Source organism: Sebastes fasciatus, chromosome 12 (assembly GCF_043250625.1).
Source record: "Sebastes fasciatus isolate fSebFas1 chromosome 12, fSebFas1.pri, whole genome shotgun sequence".
Lineage (NCBI taxonomy): Eukaryota > Metazoa > Chordata > Actinopteri > Perciformes > Sebastidae > Sebastes > Sebastes fasciatus.
This window is the reverse complement of record NC_133806.1, coordinates 28,517,139-28,538,533: the sequence shown is the minus strand read 5'-3', so window position 1 is coordinate 28,538,533 and position 21,395 is coordinate 28,517,139. Positions and strand designations below refer to the sequence as shown.

The 21,395-nt window shown below is 43.4% G+C and overlaps 1 protein-coding gene across 5 annotated transcripts in view; it reads left to right on the top strand.

Annotated features, from left to right (window-relative positions):
* Positions 1–21,395, top strand: part of vps13b (vacuolar protein sorting 13 homolog B) — a 394,723-nt gene that overhangs the window by 177,549 nt on the left and 195,779 nt on the right. For all 5 annotated transcript variants that reach the window (XM_074654548.1, XM_074654549.1, XM_074654550.1 and 2 more), the window contains one exon: positions 20,872–21,106. In XM_074654548.1, coding sequence (XP_074510649.1) covers positions 20,872–21,106 — 235 coding nt within the window. The remainder of the gene's footprint in view (positions 1–20,871; positions 21,107–21,395) is intronic.

Below are 21,395 nucleotides of genomic sequence, written 5' to 3'. Positions count from 1 at the left end.
TTTGTTTTATTTTATTGCTTATATTCTATTCTATTTTAAACATTTTGAACATCGTATTATACATTCTGTGTGTAGCGTGTGGGGGGCTACAACTACACTTCATTATACAATCCTGTGTTGTATAATGACTATAATAAATCCTTGAATCTTTAGCCTCCCAATATATATGCCAATCTTTACCACATTTATCTTTGGGGTTCAAGCATCAGCAAAAGTGCTCTTTGACTTGACGTTATACAGAAGTTATTGGCTGTCACACACGTCCGGGAGCAGGTTTACATTTCCAACCACCATTCCCAAATCTGCTTTAGAGACCATTAACCCGTCTCCCTGTCCTCCTCTTCCTCTCTGAGGTACTGAGGTTTAGCTAAGCCTGGCCCAGCCCGGCTTAGCTCTCTCTGCGGTTGTGACCATATGGCTTCCAGGGACCTCTGTTAGCTGTTAGCCCATTAGCCTGCTTTACATACAGATGCGACGTAGCGTCTCAAGTCGCTTTGTGGTGGGTTGACTGTCTGGTTTGGCTGGCTGGCTGGCTTGCTGGATGTCTCTGTCCGTCTGTTTTGCAGTGTCTAACTGGACAGTTGAGTGCTCCCATTGTGTGGATGCCTGCTGCATCTTGACTAGACCAGTTAGCAGAGCCCACATCACAACCAGCCCCATCTGAAATACATCAGGAAGTGCTGACAACTCTCCGACAGGGCTCGTCTTGATGCAGGAACAGAACGTCATGGTGTATGCACACGTGTGCGTCTACGCAGTACTCATGTGGTTCGGTATATTACTGATTGGGGAATATGGACATCTTTGTGTCCGGTAATTAGAGTTAGGTTCCTTTATGACTGCTGGTCTACAGTGTTACTGTGAGGATGGTGACCACATTTACCCAGTAGTATTCATTTTTCTTACTCAAATATCCAAGTTTTGGGTTGGCAGAACTATGTTAAAATACTCCAGCTAGGCTCATATTCTCATGATGAAGTATCACACAGATCACTGCAGCATGGAAGTATTCTTTCACTGTTGGTTTTCTCTGTCAGCACACAGTCAAACAAGGTAACGGTTACATGGTGATGAGACTATCATCTCAGAGATCATAACTTCACGGGATTCTGTTTTCATACCTTTTCAGCAGCGTGTTGTATACGCAGGCAGGTCATCACAGGCGCACAGACGTTTTCTCTTAACAGGTTTATTCACGGCAACAGGGATACTCTGTGCCAGGGAATTCAAGTAAACTAAATCGGTCTTTAATTGGAATATGGCTTATAGGCAAGTTTCTTTGTGCGCGTAAACAATAACCGACGATACAAGAGTCCAACAACCATTCTTAATCTCATCTTAATTCTTATTGCTAGGACCACACAAAGTGATGTCAGTCAAACATGAAAGAGTGCGTGACGCATGCGAGTTGAAATAGTGCTTCGGAGCCCAGGTCCCATGTCAGCCCGTTGAGCTGTTTACAGTACTCCCACAAAAGTTAACTCAACCCGCTAATAGTTTGCTGAGCCCGTCATTGCCTCCACTTCCCTCTGTCCCCTTCGGCGCTGCGACCGGGACCACACCGCGCACTGCGGCGGTAATTAGGAAACAGTCTGTCCTGTTGACATGGGAGTGGAAGCGGACCAAACCCGACCAACCCGACAGCTGGTACCCCAGGCCTTGGATATCCCCAAACTTAAACCACTCCATTTATTTGAGTGTGGTGTAAACAGAATACCTAATGGCTCACACTTCTGCTGCACATGTGCCCAATTTGGCATGCGGGGGCTCTCTCCGTCTCTTTACAGAAGAGAGAGGAAGAAGAGGGATAGAGCGAAGGTGGAGGAACGAGATTGGGGGAGAGAAAAGTTACAAAAGTATTTATTATTCTACGGCTGCTGAGACCACTTAAGGCTGTTTAAACAGGATAGGGACACATGATAGCTGGTGATTGTGTAAATCGATGCAGTCGTGATGCTTTGTCGCTGTGACATAAATTCTTTCCTACAGATTCTCGGCAGAAAGCAAGAAAGAGGCCTTGCACAGATGCGAGGCTGTGGGTTCATCTTAATAGAAGTAGAAACTAGTGATAATGCAGATTGGAAAAGCTACAGTACATGAGGTTTGCATTTTCAGCCATTGTGTTGTCATTTATTCCGCCAGTGTCAGCAGTTCACAAATAGCATAGAATGGAATAAAACATGTTCTATATTTTCATTAGTAGTGTCATACATTTCAGGGTCTAATGCACTTTGCTGCATCATCCTTTATCTTCCCACAAGAAACAGCTTAACCTCAGAAAAAAAAATCTGCGCAAGCAATTCTGTCCCACTGCACTGTGCATTTCATTACAGTGTGACTCTAGACTTGAGTATAGCTTATATAATGTCTTAGACACATCTCCCACTCAAAGTCTAAAACCAGAATAGCAGCTGGAAAAAGCAGAACATGCTCCGTTTCTATTTGTAGCTTTCTGCTCTAAAATCATGCTTTACACTGTACTTGTCTTTTTCAATGACAGACGTAGTTAGCTTTGATTCCCGGTGATGGCCCGTCATGCGTGGTTAGGGTACAGATTATTATCTGAATCCGTGAGTGTCACGCTCTATCTGTAGCTGAGTGCTTAAACCGAACCCCAGAAATGATTCTGGCTCCTCTGTGACTTCAAATCCAGCACATTCCTATCTATCTCAGCTTGTAACACCCTCTTCTCCTGTTACCTCACTGGGAACGATAGGCCATTTTCACCCTGCAACGAAAATGGTCAAAACGTTATTCGTAATCCATTCAAAAGCCATCAGAGAACGTCCTTTAGTCACCTCAGGGAACTGTCGATGATCGAGACAGACAGGCAGCTAATGGTGAAAACAGACGAGTCGGCTGGTCCAAAGAGAAATGGTTCAGCGAATCACCGCTTGGACAATTAGGGGTCCCACAGTCTTAAACAGTAGTTGATTAGTGTTGATGCTCCTCAGGAATGATGAACTGAGAGAATGAGAGAATCTGGATGTGGAGGAAAAAGACATTCACTCAGAGTGATAGAGCCAGTGGGCCCTATGCAACACCTGGCGCAAAGCGAAGCGCACCTGTCATTGCTAGTTTCAGACCTACGCAGTTGTCATTTTCATGCCCACGTTGTGTAAGTAGCAGATGAACTTGAGCCCATCTGTGTGCCCATGGCCGTGTTGGTCTTAAAATGATGTGTGGTCAGGTTCTTTGTTGGCGCATTGCTATCTTGAGGTGGCAGAAAGCGATTGCCCATTGACCGACAAAAACCTGGTCTAAAGTCTGGCGCAGTATTTTCCTGCTATTTAAAGGGGGCATTATTCAGATGAAAAGATGTGTCTACATTGGAAGGTTCACAACACACATTCACAAAGTTTGTGGGCTCTCTCCCCCTAAACGGCGCCGTTTTGAGGCTGATGGATCCACGCGTTAAGCACCGCCTCTCCGGCTGAAACCCTGTGCGTAAAGCAGCTCTGGAGCTCAGACGGACACGCCCTAAATGCACTTACGCCATGCACTTTGGACCAACCATGCGCTATAGATCGTTTAAATAGGGCCAGTGTCTTTGTCACACCATTGCAACACAGGCATGGTGAGGTCAGAGAGCCATACCTTCCAAAGTGAGCCCCTCAGGCCCAAGATGGTGGAGAAATTGAAGTTGAAATTACGTACGGCACAGAACATCTGCGTTGTACACACGAGGGAGAGAGTGTGTGTTTTTCCCTGCAGAGGCAACTAAGTCTCTTGGTCATGCAAGGCTACAACATGTGTAGGTGGTGTTATTTTAGTAGTCACTTCGCATTAGGGCTGAAGAGCAGTGCTGCAATTGTCACCCTGGCCAGAGTGGCCTGGCACATCTTCAGATGGCCATTTGCCCTCAGCCTTGGAGTTCTGACCCTCCGCTTCACTTCCTTCTCTTCCTTCTCTTGCTCCAACTCATTGCGTTACTCCTTACATCTCCTGACCTCCTTACTCTGCCTTCCGTGTTCTTACCTCTTGGGTCTTTCTCTCTCCCCTGCGTATCTCCCCCCTGCTTATTTCCTGCCTGCCCCTCTCCCCCACTGCTCTCCCTTACCCCCTTTTCATCCTGTCATCTCCCCTTCTCAGCTCCGTTCTCCCCCGGGAACACCCATGTTCTCTCTGGGCCCTGATAATAATTGCCAGTGATCAGGACGGTGATTCTATTTCAGGAATTTTTGCAATAATTCCTTCTATTTAACACATGAATGTGTTCAGCGCTGGCAAAGGAGCACGTTGCTACCAAAACTGAAATGGGATCTGCTGAAACAGAGAGACCGTTGCCATGGAAAAATGAAGTAACACTGCTCCCTGCAGCTGCCATGCATTAATGAGTAGGATATTTTTCGAGAAAGAGAAAAGGAGGAGGAAAAGCAGTGGGGTAGAAAAGGTAAAGTGATGGAAAGGAGACGAGTTGGGAAGCGAGGGAGAAGGAGAAAAAATGTGCAGAAGGTGAGTAAGTTTAAGGCAGGAGGGAGGTGAGAGAGAGATAGAATGGAGGATCATGTGTAGTGTATGTTTGGTGTGGCTCAGATGGAGCTGGCCAGATGGTTTCCATGAACAGGATCTGACCCCCGGCTGGAGTGCCTTCTGCAGGCACATTACTTCATCCTCTGCCCCCCTCCTTCCTCCATCCTATCATCCCTCCACTCAACACCTCACCCTCCCTGTCTGTCAGATCCCCACAATTTCCAAATGATTTGCAAATACAACTTTTAATTATGTGCCACCTAAAACACCATGTTTATATATAGATTGTGGGAATAAATTGTCAACTTGACATTCATTTTACAAACCCCGAGGGTCGCCATCTCATCAAAATCATGACAGAAACATGTTTTGGGAGATATTGCAACTTCAGGTGTTCTATGACGGGGTAAGTGCATACATTTACATTTATTATGATTAACCTCAAGCCCCAGCTCCAGCCATGAACAGGGCCTTACCCTACCCATTGAGCCCAGATGTGAAAATGTCTTTGGTTAAAGACCCTTAAAGGAACAGTGTGTAGCATTTAGAGGGATCTATTAACAGAAATGGAATATAATATTCATAACTATGTATTCTTTAGTGTATAATCACCTGAAACTAAGAATCGTTGTGTTTCCGTTAGCTTAGAAGGAGCCCTTCATATCTACATAGGGAGCGGGTCCTCTTCACGGAGTCCGCCATGTTGCACCGCCATGTTTCTACGGTAGCCCAGAATGGACAAACCAAACACTGGCTCTAGAGAGAGCCTTTTGCGTTTTTACGTTACCTGAAGGCCACCATAGTTTTCCGACACACACTTGTGAAACTGCGGTACCCTGAGGCACAGAGTGCAAAACCGTAGTACCGCCAGGGCACCGCCTTACTTCCGTTGCTCCTAAAGCAGTGAGTACTGAGCAAGGCGAACGGCGTTACCACAGTTTTGCACTCGTGACCCTCATAAAAAGCTACCCACACACTCCCAGTGCATTCCCTCAGAGGTCCGCTGACTATTTAATAAGACTATTTTTCAAACATAGTGTGCATGTTTGACTTTAACACTTGGTGTGTAAAATCACCCTCATGCACACACTCTGACGGGAGTCCATATACTTAACTGTATTTATCATAAATAACTGACAATATTGCACCTTTTGAGTGCTTATAAATCTGCATGCTACTGTAGCATACCTTGCTGTGTGCTGCCAAACTGAATTGTTTTTCAATCAGGCTGAAACTGTGATGAATTCTACATGTTTTGGTGGAGCGTCAGTGGCACAAGTGGCTGTAGTGTTTATGTTTAAGAGCACAGGAAAAAGAATAGGCTTTTATTATAGCTTGCAGTCCCTGGTTGTCTAATAGAAAGCTAAATACTGATTGGTTGTAGAGCAAACAAGGAGAAGGGTTAATGCTCAGGGCAGAACGCAGTGTGTCTCTCCTGTCATTGAGTCACCACACAGAGGGAGCTGGAGAGGAAGGAAGGAGAGAAGGATACAGCGGAGGTGCTGAGGGAATATGAAGGAGGAGGAGAGAGTGAGAGAAAGGGTGTACATTCTCTCCTGATTACACACTCATCCTCTCTGGTGTTGCCTGATCTAAATCAAGACCCCACAGTGTCACAGTAGATGTGTCATTAGCTGTTTACCGAGTGAGAACACTGTGTTTCTGTGCGTGCACGTGTTGACGGGAGCGCTCAAGTGCATGTGTGGCCAGAATCCCGTTCCATCATCTGCTGCTGTGTCAATACACCGATGACCTCACAGCCATTACAGACGCACACACATATTTGACCCTCTCACCGGGCTGCGCTGGAAAAGTGCTTACCAGGATTCTCTTGTGTCTGTAACCTCTTGAACCTCGGAGGCCTGGAGACCTGGAACTGATTTTCATCAGGATAAAAACTCACAGCAGCTAGAATTTCAAGATTGAGATGTTTTAAAAATTGTCAGGGAAATACATATGATGGTGGTTTTTTTTCTTCACCCTTATCTTCTGAATGTGTTTTTGGAAAGCTTGTTTGGAGGTGAATCCGGTTATGTTGTTTGGGGCATGCATCCACCCCTTTTGTCTTGGGACAGAGGAGGAAGCCATGCCAAACACAGGTCAATTCAGATCAGCCCAATTTGGCCTACTTGATTGGGTCACACCCCATAAATCAGTAGTGGTGAAAATTTGCCAGAGCTAGCCAATAAAAGCTCTTTTCATCTGCAGTCCATCACTATTTGATCCAACTTGGCCTGGTATTCCATACTGCATAACATACACAGCCACCTCCACTCACTTCAGCTGGCCCAGAGCAAAATTGTCTGGCCACACCACTACTGTAGATAAACTAAGCCAAGTCTGTTTCATACATCTGACCAGGCCAACCTGCTTGTCATTAGTCCGTTGTATGTGAGGGCTTTTATCAACGCTCTCAGCTGTACCATGAATCTGGACCTTTAGCTCAGTCCAATTCAGCCCATTCCCATTTAACGGGCCAGTTGATTAGACCGTTATCAGGCTGTTAAATAGGCGTATTGGTGGTTATTGCGCGGCTTTTGTTGAATACTCGATTGTGATTGGTCAATAATGGTATTGTACAGTCTGTTATTTCTTTATAGCAGACCGCTGCTATGTATAACAGATTGTTGATATGGACGCAGTTTTGATGTCGAATTAATGATTTCTTAAGTAAGTAGTAGTAATAAGTAGGATAATGTAGAGCGAGAGGTTCATTATTACGAAATAACCCCGGACATCGCTGCAACGCCCTGTCGCTATACATTATCCCTTACTTAAAAGCCCCATAGATGTGGATAAGTAGGGCCCTGCTACACCCAGTATTAGGTTTCATCATCTATTCACATGGTCGATCACCGAAAGAAGGTATAAAAGAGCACGACAGTGACCTCTAGCGACTGTAGTAATTATGACAGGAACAGAAGCTGAAGTCAGACGCTGCAGTACAGACAGCCCGAAACTTCATGTATAATGTAGAGGTTGGGAGCGATCGATGGAAACCAAAGCACAGGGCTTTCAACCAGGAGAACGGCGTTTGCATCCCGTCTGAAACCAACAGCGTGTGGTTGTCTTTGTGTACACAAGCATTAAGTTTCACTTTCAATTTTGAAACGTAGTTATTTTAAATCAAAGCACGATGTTTTTCACTAAACTTAACTAAATGGTTTTGTTGCCTAAACCTAAAGAAGCTGTTTTGTTTGTGTTCAAAACATGACATTTCATTCAGTTTTAGAACGTGTTAGAACGTGTTGCTTTTCAGTTTCGCTTTCACTTTGCAACATTGTAGGCGTAGTGGGCCCCTATTGACCCACATCTATGGTGCTTATAGCGAGCGATAACACCTATTTAATGGCCCGATAAGAGTGGAATCGGGTTGAATGGGTCTCTAAACTAGACCACCCCATCCTAATTCTCCTTGGCCCTGCTTCAGTGGAGTACTCCCAGACAGTCATGGCCACCATCTCCCAGTGCATCTTCAACCCTAGTTTGGCGTGCCCGCCCCTTAGACCCCATCTGTAGTGGCTCACCACGCCGGGGTGGTTGAGGTGTGATTGTTTGGGATCAGGGGGTGGGAGCAGACGAGGCAGGCCAGGCCGCGCCGCGCTCCTAAGGCCACTGTTGGATCAATAAACGCAGCGATCAAAGTCGCAATTAACCCACCGCGCTAACACAAACAGCCGGGCCAGCAGAAACAAACAAAGCCTTCATGTCACCTAAAGCGTTTATTTTTGCAGGTTTCCACCTCGGCCAGGGAGACCTCCAGCGCTTGTCAGCTTCTGTAAGCAGTGTTAGAAGAGAGGAATGCAGGGCCACAGGGATGGCTGGCTGCCTGGCCGTGCTGCTGCTGTGCCAGGCCACGAGCTTATTGCTTGTGGTGGCATGTGGGTGAGACCCAGCCTATCTGTTGTCAGGAGGCATCACGCTTAGATGCCTTTCTCATAGACATTAGGGAGGAAAGCTGCTCTCTGAGGTTGCAGGGACAACTTAATTTGTGTACATCCATGCACCGCGACACACATCTGCACAGTGTCATCCTCAGATACATGCATTAATCATGTTAATCTACTATTTACACTATTACACTAAATTCCAAAATGTGTTTTTGGACAGAGCTGAAAATGCAGGAGGATGTGCAGAAGGAAGGGGAGCAGAAGGTTAACAGTGGGTGGGTTATCCAGAGAGACTGGAGGGGGGGGTTTGCTCTGTGGACCTTCTGTTCATCTGACCGGCCACTTAGGAAACACAGTGTCCCGTCTGGTGCAGGCACAGGAAGATTACATTTGGAGAGGTATCAGGTTTTTAAAAACAAAGGGATGTATTTTCCGTTTGCTGCAGATCTCTCCGCTGAGATCTCTCCGCTCCAGAGTTGCAAATGTTTTCACCCGGGATGTTGGGAGGGTGTTTCTAATTTCCTCTCCTCTATCTCTGGGTGATTTCCTGTGTGTCGTGACTTGTGTGTGTGAAAAAGAGTGTGCTGTAGAGAAAATGAGGAGAAAATGTGTCCATACATGCGTGCTTGGATGTGCAAGTTTATGTGCAAGTGTGTGTTGTGCTTTGCATGTTGTGGGGTCGCTCCGCAGAGAGGTGATCTTGGGTTTGTGCTGTGCTGAGGTCTGTACAGAGTCAGGGCCTCCACGTTTCTCCTCCCTGCAGTGATATGAAAACAATAGGTCTAACAGCGGATTTGACCACAGCACCGCGGGATAAATGTCAGACACGTACTTCACTGCCTGGGTCCAATATAGATGACTCAGACAGAGGTCGTATTTAATGCTATCGTAATTGTGTAAACCCAGGTTTTTAAGTTTATGGGCTCAGTTAGGACAGATTAGCAAAAAGAGACAACTGTCTTATACATTCTGTAGTTTAATAAACAGCACTTTACACAGGAGAAAGATAGTTCATATAGTGCAAGATCACACTCATTCAGATACGATGTGAAGTGCACCAATCCCATTTAAACAATGGAGCACTTTCTAAAATTCTCCACCGTTTTAAAGGTGCTAAATGTGAGATTGGGAGCATTTCTATTGCCTCCACATGGCTCTCAACGTGGTGACGGCTGAGCCGGCGGCTCGCAGCTAACGGTGCCAACAGTGCAAACAATGGCAATCGTGCTAACATAGCTAACAATGGTAAACTGGGAGGATACTGAAGGGTGGGTGCTACGCTTTCCGCGACAATGCCGTCAGTTGTGACGGCGTTGTCAGCTGTGACCGCCGTATGAGAGCAGTGAACAGCAGCGGCCGTGAGCTTGTGAGTGGTGCACGCTCAGATGCACGAATATGTACAAAAAGGTACGTGCAGCTGGCCCGGCTATGTCAACAAAGCACAGAGAAGCTCAGATTTCAGCTATGGCTGCCCCCTCTCAGTCGATTAGTCAACTAATAAGTTGTTTGGGTCTTAGTTGACTAAGATTTCTTTAGTCAATTGGTCGTTTTTTATGCTTTTTTCAAGCTAAATGACTTATTTCTGAGAAACTTATGGGCACATATCTGCTAAACACAAGATTTAAAGTGGTGCTTTTGTGTGATTCTTTTTGGAGAAACTCAGTTTTACAGATCTGTCGATTAAATCAACTGATCTATCAGTCAACAAAATCGTCAACAAGTGTTTGTCGACTAAGAATTTCTTTGGTCGAGGACAGCCCTAATTACAACACACACAGAGGAAAAGTGACTTCATTTTCTTCTCAGGTAGACATTATATATCTTTACATATCAAATAGTTGTTTGCTGTTATAGTAATGCTTGTGTAGAGAAACCTTTAAGCAGTGAGAGTATAGTCTTGTGTTGTTTAGTTATGATAGCTCAAATTCCAGATTTAGACAGTCACTTCATGTCTGAAACATTTAACTGTACTTGTACTTAGAATGACTATGTGAGAATAATGTCCTCTCAGCTGTAGCTGCTCTTCAGTGCAGACAGGCTGTCCTCCATCTAACTCACTGTTCTGTCATTTACTGGCGAGGCACGGCCGATCCTAAGAGCCTCCTGTGGTTATATAGGCCATTTCCACATGGCCCCAGCCTTTTAAAGCCTAAGTGTGTTTGGCCCTCCGCTTCCTCTCTATTAGAACCTGCTCTGCTGGAACCAGATAAACCATCTTCACAAAGACTCTGGGGAGAAATGCTACACAAGACAGATCATACGCTCCCAACGCTGCTCAGAATAGGAGGAAGTAAGGGACGCTTTTTTTGCGGGGTATTAAGACTGAAAGATTTGAAACAGGGTCCACACATGTGGCTGGATTCTGAACGCTATCTGATGGAGCGGGGGAAGTGATCAGGAATAAAACTGAGCAGAACTTGCTGCAAAAAAATGGAACAATCCCACATTTAGAAGTCTGTGATGTGACGCCAGGCAGGGATGAGAAGGAAGAAATAGACAAAGCAAAAAAAAAAAAATGTCTTCAGGCATCTTACCATTTAATCAAAGTGCTTTCCAAATGGATATGTTTCAGGTTTTTTAGTGTTTCAGGCTCTTTTTGTTCGTCTGTCTCTTTTCTAGTAGTATTTATTTACTCTTGACAGCATGTGCTGGCTTCCTGATCCAGAATCCAGATTGAATTAGAGCCTGTGTGATTGTAGATCAAAGTGTAAGAAGATCCTTGTTCATTTAGAGGCCTAAGAGGAAAGGATCAAGGCCTAAGTCTCAGGATAAGCAGCGGTCACCTACTAAATAACCACGCTGTCACTCAAAAACCACTGGTACTCTCGCTCTTTGGGGCCGTGGGGCTTTTTTTGTTTTGTTTTTACTGAATCCTGAGTTTGTCAGTGTCACTAATGGCTGTGTACTGTCAGATCTCTCCCTCTCATCTCTGAATGAACAAGTCACATAACACAGACATTTTGTCCACATACCAGGCGTGTACTGATGAAAGGCAGCAATGAGTAAAACGCATCTTTATGAGTACAAACAACACACGCACTCTTTGCTCGGTCTCTGATTCTATGCCAAACAGCAGTATCCTTGCTACGCTCATACTGAAGGGGAGTCTCCCATCATTCCAGCTTTTGGACGCCTTTTCCCTAGGAATGGGGAAAACAAAATTGATTCACGTAGAGTATGTATCCCAATTCTTTCTTTTTTTTACGATTTTGAAATAGATTTTTTTAATGCCAGAATTGATATATTTGCTCCATTTGAGTCTATGCGGGGGTGAAAGGAAGTTTCCGCTTTTATTGTTGTAGTGTGAGTAACATGACGTCAAGCCAGCCGTCACCCTCATCTCCGTGGTCAATTCAGCTGATGCTACAACTGTAGAGCACCCATATACTGACATTTATATTAAATGCATTCAAACGGCCCCCGATGGAGCTGACCATGGATGTATAAAGAGAACGGAGCTGACGGGAGAGCTAGAGACGACCTTGGCGAAGTTAGCGGAAGTATACACTTGTGAATACATCCGGTTTTCAAAATAAGGTGCTAACAAAGGGAATTGTATATACGAAATACATATATAGAAATAAGATTGATTGGATTATATTAACCTGAAGTATAAAACATTATATGTTCCTTATAAATTACAAAGAAAATACCACTAATTTGTGAGAGAAATGTCTTTATTCTTTAATTTTTGGGTTGCTGGAAAAAATGCAATAAATAATTCCTGATATATTTAATACTGATATATTTGACTTCAGGACATCTCTGACTACATACATGCTGAAAATCAAACATTTTTACTGTATTAATTTAGAGATTTTGCAAAGTAAAAGTCCCTAGAAGTGTACGATTCAACTTGTTCCCATTGTCTAGTGTTAAAAAAGTTAACTAAAATCGCAATAAATCGCAATACTTGTAGAATCACAATACATATCGAATCGGCAACCAAGTATTGTGATAGTATCGAATCGGGAGAGAGGTGTATCGTCCCAGCCCTAGTTTTCACCCAACATAAGAGGAGGAGGAGAAAGGATGCAGCATGCAGCCAGCTTGTTGTACTAAACTAGCTCAGCACCCAGCAGTAGTACAGAGGGATATAAGCTTATAACTTGAGTAGTGTTGTGGTAACTGAGTTCATTGCTGTTGCAGGTGCCATCCTTCAGAGGAAGTGGTAAGCACAGCACCAAGTCTCTGCAAGGATATTAAAAAGAGACGGAGGGGGGCGGGGGAGCTCTCTCAGAGCAACACTTGTTTGAAGTAAAAGAAGACGGGAGATGTTAATTCAGGTGGCTTGAGGCCGTAGGGTTCTTATTTTATTTGTTTTAACTTTGTTTTAACTTTTTCATTCTGAATATATATCTTCTTTATATGATAAGGTGGTAACTGCAGTTGCAAAGGGTGATATGACTTATGATTTTGTGTGTGCGCAACATGCAAGCACACATATGATGTATGTGTGCTTGCATGTTGCACACACACTTTTGTAAGTGTGTCATTTGAGCATGTTTTCACAGTTAAAGCCTGGCACGTGCAGCCTCATAAGGAGTCGATTGGCTTCAATCGGTTTTTTTTTCCCTAACGGAGATTTCCTGGTCAAAATTGAAAAGTGTTTCCGCTGTTTTTGAAGTATATTAATAGAGTGTGCCGCGAGTGATACACCCTGCCCTGAATACACACACACACACACGGACACACACTCACGTTGTCCCTCGGTGTGTTTTTTTCCTGAATTAATCTGTCATTAGAGGCAGCGGGGGAACTGAACTGCAGTCCCAGGCCGCTGACGGTTAACTCCATTTGTTATGTTTAAAGATTTAGTTTCACTTTGACAGGACATGATGTCATTGGACAAAAGGAATGAAGAATTATGACTCTTTGACTCCTCCATTCCCCACTGAACTATGACATATGACACATATACTATATGACCACACCTGCCATTCTTAAACTTCCAACAGTAGGCTTCAGCTTGAATCCAAATCTTTATGATAATCCCGAGTCCTCTTAATGTGCTGGCGCTCCAGATACCTCTCTCTTAATCACAAACGAATGTTTAACCCACAGGATTGTGTGTGAAAATGCTGCACAACCCTGCGCTGTATGTTTTGTTTGTTGTACCTGAGTCATTTCCAGAGGCCGTCTCTCTGTCATTTCTTGCTGCAGTTTTATTCCACATTACCCTGAACCCCTCAGAGGGTAAAGTTGTGTAACAGATATTCCACACTGCAATTATACTCCTGGCTTTCAGATATTATTTGTGCCCATTTCTATTTTTAAATTCATTTCAGAATTTTCCTTTTGCTGCACTTGGAAAAGTTGCCTTACCACGGGCTGACCTACCCGAACAGAAAATACGTTTTCACCATCTTATTATGGATGATAGATTTAATTTAGTTTGCTGAGTGGCTCGTAAATACAGTGACATGCTGCAAATGTCGCCCCTTTGCCTCCCGAACATGTGACGGAACAAAACTGAGTTTTAGGTCATCCTGGCATACAGTACCTGTCAGTTTCCTGTCCTGTCACGGGACATTGTGCATGCTTTCTCTCTTTCACACACACACACAAACCTGGCATGCCCATCAGCTCGCAGCAGGGGGACATTGTCACACAGGCTAACTGCTTCCAGTGCTGTGTTTATTGGCCTGTTACAGAGCTGTTAAACACAATTGTGTGGAATACCAAACATGACCCTGCACAACCTCAGCTCAACTTTTACACCTGAACTTGTGACATGAAACACACCCACACCCATCGGTCATGACCAATTTGGTGCCCTATAGGCAAGATTTTAGCTGGTTCCCCCTACCTTTTGTGTGCTCCCCTGCCGGGTTCTTAAACATTGTTATTTGTATGCATACATGATTGACATAGCCTCTTAACCTGCTTATAATGTAGCTTCCATATTGATCTTGTTTGTGAGACATCATCTTTTTTTTCAAGACTCCTTTTTCGGAAAACATTTTTTGAAGATCAAATCTTTTTTTTATAAAAACAAAAGAACTAAATCTGACCAGAATGCACAAGTAACAGTAACACATTGGAGAAAAAAACAAACAAGGTAAGGCTGATATATATCTTTTAAATGAAATTGTCTTGTTTGAATAGGTAAAAAATTAAACTATAGCCTACTGGTAGGCCTTCTTCGAACCATATGTTATATTTTAAAATTGGAATTATTCTCCTCCTCAGTTCTTGGTTTACTTGTCCTACTTTTAACCCTCTGAAAATGATGGTGGATTCAATTCAATTCAATTTATTTTTATATAGCGTCAAATCATAACAGAAGTTATCTCTACGCTTTTCAAATAGAGCAGGTCTAGACCGTACTCTATAATTTAGAAACCCAACAAGAGATCCCCCATTATCTGACTTTACTTTACTGTCATTTGAAGGCCGTTGCGGGTCACAGTTTTTCAGATAGTGGACATACATGGTATCATATGAATCTTGAGATTGCGATGAATCCGTTGATACCAAACATGCAAAATCGCTCCAAAGTTGAGCTGTCTTTACTGCGAGGTTCGCGACACCTCAGATGCAAACGGCAGTGTTATGACCAGGTTGTTCATGCCACCTCCGGCACTTGGTGCCTTATACGCACAGCGCGTGATGTGCCTAGCGGCAGCGCTGCCCCCATGTTCCCACTTTCTGCTTTGACCTGTTAGTTAAGAGAATACTTTTTTCTTTTTGCTGTATATGCAACCATTTACAATCACTGGATTCCCCTCAGCCCCCACCCCTCCTCTAGGGGTTTCCTTTCCTCCCCTTGCTCCGGTCACAACATCTCTACACAGACTTTCCACCCTCAATCAATGCATGGTCATGGTGAAAGACCTGGACACCCAACAGCCAGGCCTCAGCAGTGAGCGGGACAAAAGGACAGAGGCACGGGAGGGTAGAGGGATGTTGGTCAGGGAGAGGAGCTGTCAGTGGTTTTGGCAGTGGTCAAAGCAGTGATGCATAATGGGACATTCTGACCTCAGACTATTTCTCTCTTTGGATCTGTCAGCGCCGCTCAGCGGTGCCAGCGCTCCCCTCTCTGGCCCTTTGTTACCCCTGTCGCCTTTGTTTGGATACTGTATGTCCGTCTCCTTGTGTTGGTGTGAGTGTGTGAGTCACAGCTCAGAACATGAGACCACAGAGGGGGGGAACCTTGGAGAGGCCTGCGGGGTCAACAAGGGTGACCTGCTGTTAGCGGTAGCAGAGAACAGGGTGGAGTATAGCCAGTCCATTCTCAGAGGGTTCTGAGTTCACGTTCCTAGCAGGGTGACACGACCGCAGAACCGAGGATAGTCATTTAACATTTTTGTCAATATGTTTGACTGATATTTTGAGTACGTTTCACCATAAATCTTCCGGCATGAAGGTTTGATATACTGCCTTTAATGGCCAGTGGTTTGCTGTGACTGAGAAAGCAGAGGGTTTCCATGGCAAAGGCATCATGTCAGCGAACATGAATCCATTCGAGTGGAAGTCGTATTAAAACGACCAGTGTGTTACAATTAGGAGGATCTATTGGCAGAAATGGAATATAATATTAATAAATATGTTTCCATTAGTGTATAATCACATGATAATAAGAATTGTGTTTTCGTTACCTTAGAATGAGCCGTTTATATCTACATAGGGAGCGGGTCCTCTCTCCACGGAGCTGGCCGCCATGTTTCTACAGTAGCCCATAACGGACAAACCACTGTGTTAACTTTTCCTACTTGGGCCGGAGTCAATAACGTTACTGGCTCCAGAGCTCCAGACACGGGAAACCTCTGTTGGTCTTGAGGACCTGCAGCATTTATTTTCTACACAAAATGCAACTCCAACTGTACATTCACTTGATATTCTCAAAGCTAAACTAACTCTGTCTTTTGCTCCACTCGCTCACTTGTTCGCTAACACACATTCGCCGCCGTTCGCTCTCTTGCTTCACCACTCACTTCTCACGTACACACACACTCTACACACTTTCTCTGCTCCAAATGACCTACGCTACTCTTACAACAACTGGCTCTAGAGAGGACCATTTACGTTTTTGCGTCGGCCACCGTAGTACTGTAACTACTAATTGGTTGTAATCTCACCACTAGATGTCACTCATTTTTACAAACTGCTCCTTTAAAGGATTTCGCAACATTATTCCTGTTTTCTCATGAACTATTGTACTCACTTTTTGGCACATTTGTCCCACGATTGTCTATCACATTGTGTATTTTGCTCCAGATCCAGATGCAGATTAAACGTTCCTAAACATTTTCTCTTATTAAAATAACAAATGTAGACAATTGTGCAGCCTTGGCACAGTCATGCTTTCTCTCTCTGAGTGCTTTCTAGTTCTCATTATATTTCCATCTTACTTGTTTACCATATTTGTCTTGGATACGGCTTCAGCCAGTAACCATATTGCCTCCTGGAGTAGGTATGGATTACAATAAGTAGTTTGTTCATGGACTCTGTGGCCCCACACGATTTAATCCAGACCCTGGCAAGATATTTGACTAACATTACAGTTCATCTGTTTGGCAGAGCATCATTTCCCTTGTCTTTCTGTGCCGTCATCCTTCTTCTAGCAACTGTGTGATTTTGAAGTCAGATATTCATCAGCGGCTGCGGCCTCTGGTCCCCGGTGCATGGCATACCCCGTTCACTGTTGTTCTTATCTACTCTGTTGACCTCGACTCCCTCACTCAAGAGAAAAGCAAATGTTTCTTTATTCACAGCCCTCGCCCTCAGTTGGACTCATGAACTTTTGCCGTTTTAGATTACAACATGTTTGTTTCTGTGTATTTTTGTGGCTTTTATTAGCTGTCACTAAAGGGGGGGGGGGCTGACAAAAGATTAGTTTTGTATCACCCAGATTTAGCACTGACAGGCCATTTTCTTTTCCATTACATAGTTAGGCCCTTTGAAGCATTTTGAGCCTTTTGGCCTTAGTGTAAACAGCGGTCGCTATGCCCAGTGAGTGCCATTCAATTGTTCAACTTTTTCCCTCTGTTGTCATCTGTGAGATGTTATCTGATTATTGTTAGCATTTCACTGTGTGATGTGGCAAGTCTGCAGCTACCATACACTTGACATCATCTTTGGTTTTGGGTTGCCATGGGGAACAACAGCAAAGCATTATAAAGTCATAAGCAAACACCATTAAGGGGTATTACATTATGTTTTATTGTACACACTTAAGCTCGCAACTATGGTGGCAGCTTACACAGTAGGTGCCCATTTTTATCTGCACCGCTGTAGAAAGATATACATCCTCTCGTGGCACAGACCTACTCTCACTACCAAAAAAGTCCCTTTTTCCTTTGCCAAGCTTTTCCAAGAATTTTGGCTGACCTAAGACATTAACTCACCCTTTCCGAATAGTTATTAACGAAATCTACTTCATACTTAATTCAGCTAAAATTATCCAACAATTGCTAATAAAAAGGTCAATATAAAATGAAATGTCTGGTGAAATAAAGAGTCTTCCATCTGTGTCTTCTCAAATACAGACGCACCAGTTTCCTTTAGAGTTTTACCAGCGTGAACTTTCATCTGTGAGCATTTATTTTACTGTTTAATATTTTCCGATGATTGTGTATAAAAGTTTGACTCCCAAAGTTTGATATATGGTGACAGATTTAGTCAACCATCAGACACAGTATGGGAACTAAAATAATTGTATGGAAGGATAGCTGTGCTCTGAAATGACCCGTTTGAAGGCAAATGTTTAAGTATAAGATTACTTTCTGTATGTTATGGTTGAACTTAGCATGATTCTTTATGTCTGACAGTAATAGGGTTAAGCCTACACATATATTAGATATACATCTGGGTGCATACCTTTGAATGACATTTGATATTGGTTCTGCATTGAATTAGTCCTGAATGATTAGTCAATTAATCAAACAGTCAATTAAAGGTTCTAAATTCCCCCTCCGGTTCCCCCTCAGGTCAACACTGTCATCTCTGTCAGCACTTTTGCCGTTGTTTGCACTGTTAGCACCGTGAGCAGCGAGCCGTCGGTTGAGAGCCATTGAGAGGCAATAGAAATGCTCCCGATCCTGTTAGTGTTGTCACGATACCAAAATTCTGACTTCGATACCCTCCCTAAATATCTCAATACCAATACTGAAACGATACCATGGCAAAAATCTCAAACATCAGGAAAAGTAATAGAATAATAGATGACAGAACATGGAACTTAAAATATATTTTTTTATTGATTAAAAATGTTTGAATGTACAAATGTATTCATTAAAAAAATTAAATGGAATGCAGTAATCTGATGTTCCCTGTACTTAAATTTATGGGATTTCTACGATAGTTAATTTTATATTTGATAATGCACACATATTTACTTTTCACCTCTATTCTTATTTAAATTTTTCTTATAACTTATCTATGTATATATTTTTTATTCTAAAATGGAACAACTATAATTTCCCCCGGTATCAAGAAAGTATTTGCTGATTCTGACATCACTTGTTAAACAGCGTTTAATTAGACTTTTATTTTTATAAAACAGCGTCCCCGTTGGCGCATTAGTAACAGTTAAGGCGGTCACACATCGACGCAACTCACGGCTCGTATTAAAACACTGTCATTCTTAACGTATTGCAAAGTATATCCTGAAAACGGGGTATCATACCATTTTAAACGGCAGGGTATCGCTATTATATTTATAGTATTGTTATACCGTGCAACACTAGATCCCCCATTTAGCACCTTTAATCGAAAACTTACGCCTTATGTCAGTGAGTTATTAAACAAACATAGCAAACATTTTCTGGTTACAGCTTCTTACATGTGAATAGTTGCTTGTTTTTCTCAGTTTCATGTCAATGTCATTTGATTACTTTGGCTTTTTAGATGGTTGTTGAGACAAACTGAGTAATATTAAGTCATCTGGCTGGGTTCCGGTTACTTGTTATTAGCATTTTTATTGTTTTTGACATACTTAAAAAATACCTTTGGTATTACAGTAGAAGTAGATGAGGCCCTACAATAAATACATCATTGACTTGTATTGCCACTCCCAGGTTTTCCTCTCTGTGTCTGTATGTTCTTCATACTGACACGCCCAGTATCAGCCCTTACCGTTGTTCAAAAACTGTTTTGATGGTTGATGAATAGCCCGAGCAGAAGAAGAAGAAGAAGAAGTAATGTGTAATAATGTGACTGAACCAAGATGTCCAGCAGGAGAGCATTAGGCTCAGCCAGTCAGTGAGCTCAAAGGTGCAGACCAGAGTCCCAGTGTTAAACCCAGCGCTTTCCGTGTGTCTGCCCGCTTTACAGCTTAACCCTGCTAAGATCTGCAGCAGACCAGCCAGTGTCAATGGATTCTCTTCATGCGTGCCGGCTCTTAAAAAGGCCAAAGCCTTATGTGTCAGTGTGCAAAAGTGTTCCGATTTCAAACCCCCCTTTGAAGAGTAATCAAAAGAGGAAGCAGCGTGAGATGAATGTGTAACCATATCTCTCCCTCTCTTTCTCTCTTGCTCTCTGTCTCTCTTTCTCGCCCTCCCATCAAAGCCAGGAGAACTGGCCTCCATACGCAGGCCTGTCAGAGGCGGTCCAACATTTGTGCGTGTGATATTAGCAAAAGGATGCAAATTTGTGCATGCAAATCTCAGTGGGGGATGTGTGTCTGTGCATTTGTGTGTGTATGTTACACTGAACATATTACAGTGCAACAGCGCTTACTTGCCAGTCATTAAACCGAGCAGCTCTCTGACTGACACACACACACACACACACACACACAGTATCTGGCAACACCTGCCGTCTGCCCCCTGGACCCCGTCCTCCTCTCCTTTCTGTTAACTGGTCTTTTAAATCAGTGCAGCCCCGATGTAATGGAAAAAGACACTGCTCTTACACTTACTGGCTACTTGCTACTGGTTACTGACCTAATGCCTTGTAAATTTTGCCTTTTTTGGTGAACAGAGATATGCGTGACACAATGCAGCTGGAATGAGTCTCAAACCCTTTTAAAAATACTTCAAATATGATTAAAGTTCAAGATTTAAGAGTAAAAAAAAGTCCCTTAAGTTGTAAAAGGTGTTCTGTTCCCTAAATATGGAATTTCACATTAGTTTTAAATGGGCATTCAAAGTCTCACATTCTACTTTTAAAAGGTTTTTTGAAGGCAAATCCAACTAGACAGTAATATAGTAATACAGCAGTGGTCTTATAATACAATAATATATAACAAAGTTTAGTTTATCATACAGGAGGCATCAAGCAGAACAGCATGCATGACTAAATGTGGGATCGACTCTTTCCATTTTTCAAATCAAGGAAAGGTTTATTAAGCATGTTCAGTCTTTTCCAGCAACACCCAGCGTTGTGCACACACTCCTTCTTACACTAGCTTATTTCCATTGCAATCCAGATCCTCTAATGCTGGCACAAAGCAGTGCCCCTTGAGCACTTTGCTCACTGAAAGTGATACAGGGAGGCCGAGGCATGATCACGTGACTGAGTTGATTAACGTCATGTGTCCTTTATGTTTCTCTCACCTCTCCAGCTGGAGCTGCAGTCATGCTGCGTGTTCCTGCCCAATGACAGCCTCCCCTCCCCGAGCACCATCATCTGCGGCGACATACCCGGCACCGTCCGCAGCTGGTACCACAACCAGGCCTCCATGCCGGGGACTCTGGTAGTCTGCCTGCCGCAGATCAGCGTCCTCAGTGCCGGGCACAAGTACATGGAACCGCTGCAGGAGCTCCCCTTCGTGGTCTCCAAGCCCATTTTGGAGGAAGGTAGGCTTTCATACTGTATCTGATAAATCGCAGGTTTAATCAGAATGATTAAAGTGCTGGAGGAAGATCACACACCCAGATGAGAACACCACCAAATTACTTTTTTTCCCCGAAAGCTTAAATGAGAAAACAAAACATTCCCCTTCAGAAAATAATGATGGTGATTGGTTCATAGGTTAAACATGGGAGTCTTGGAAAATAAATTTCAATGGGTGGGAACAATCTACTTAAGTTTTTTACACATGCTTTTATTAATAATTGAAACGAATGCTTTCATAATAGTAATAGG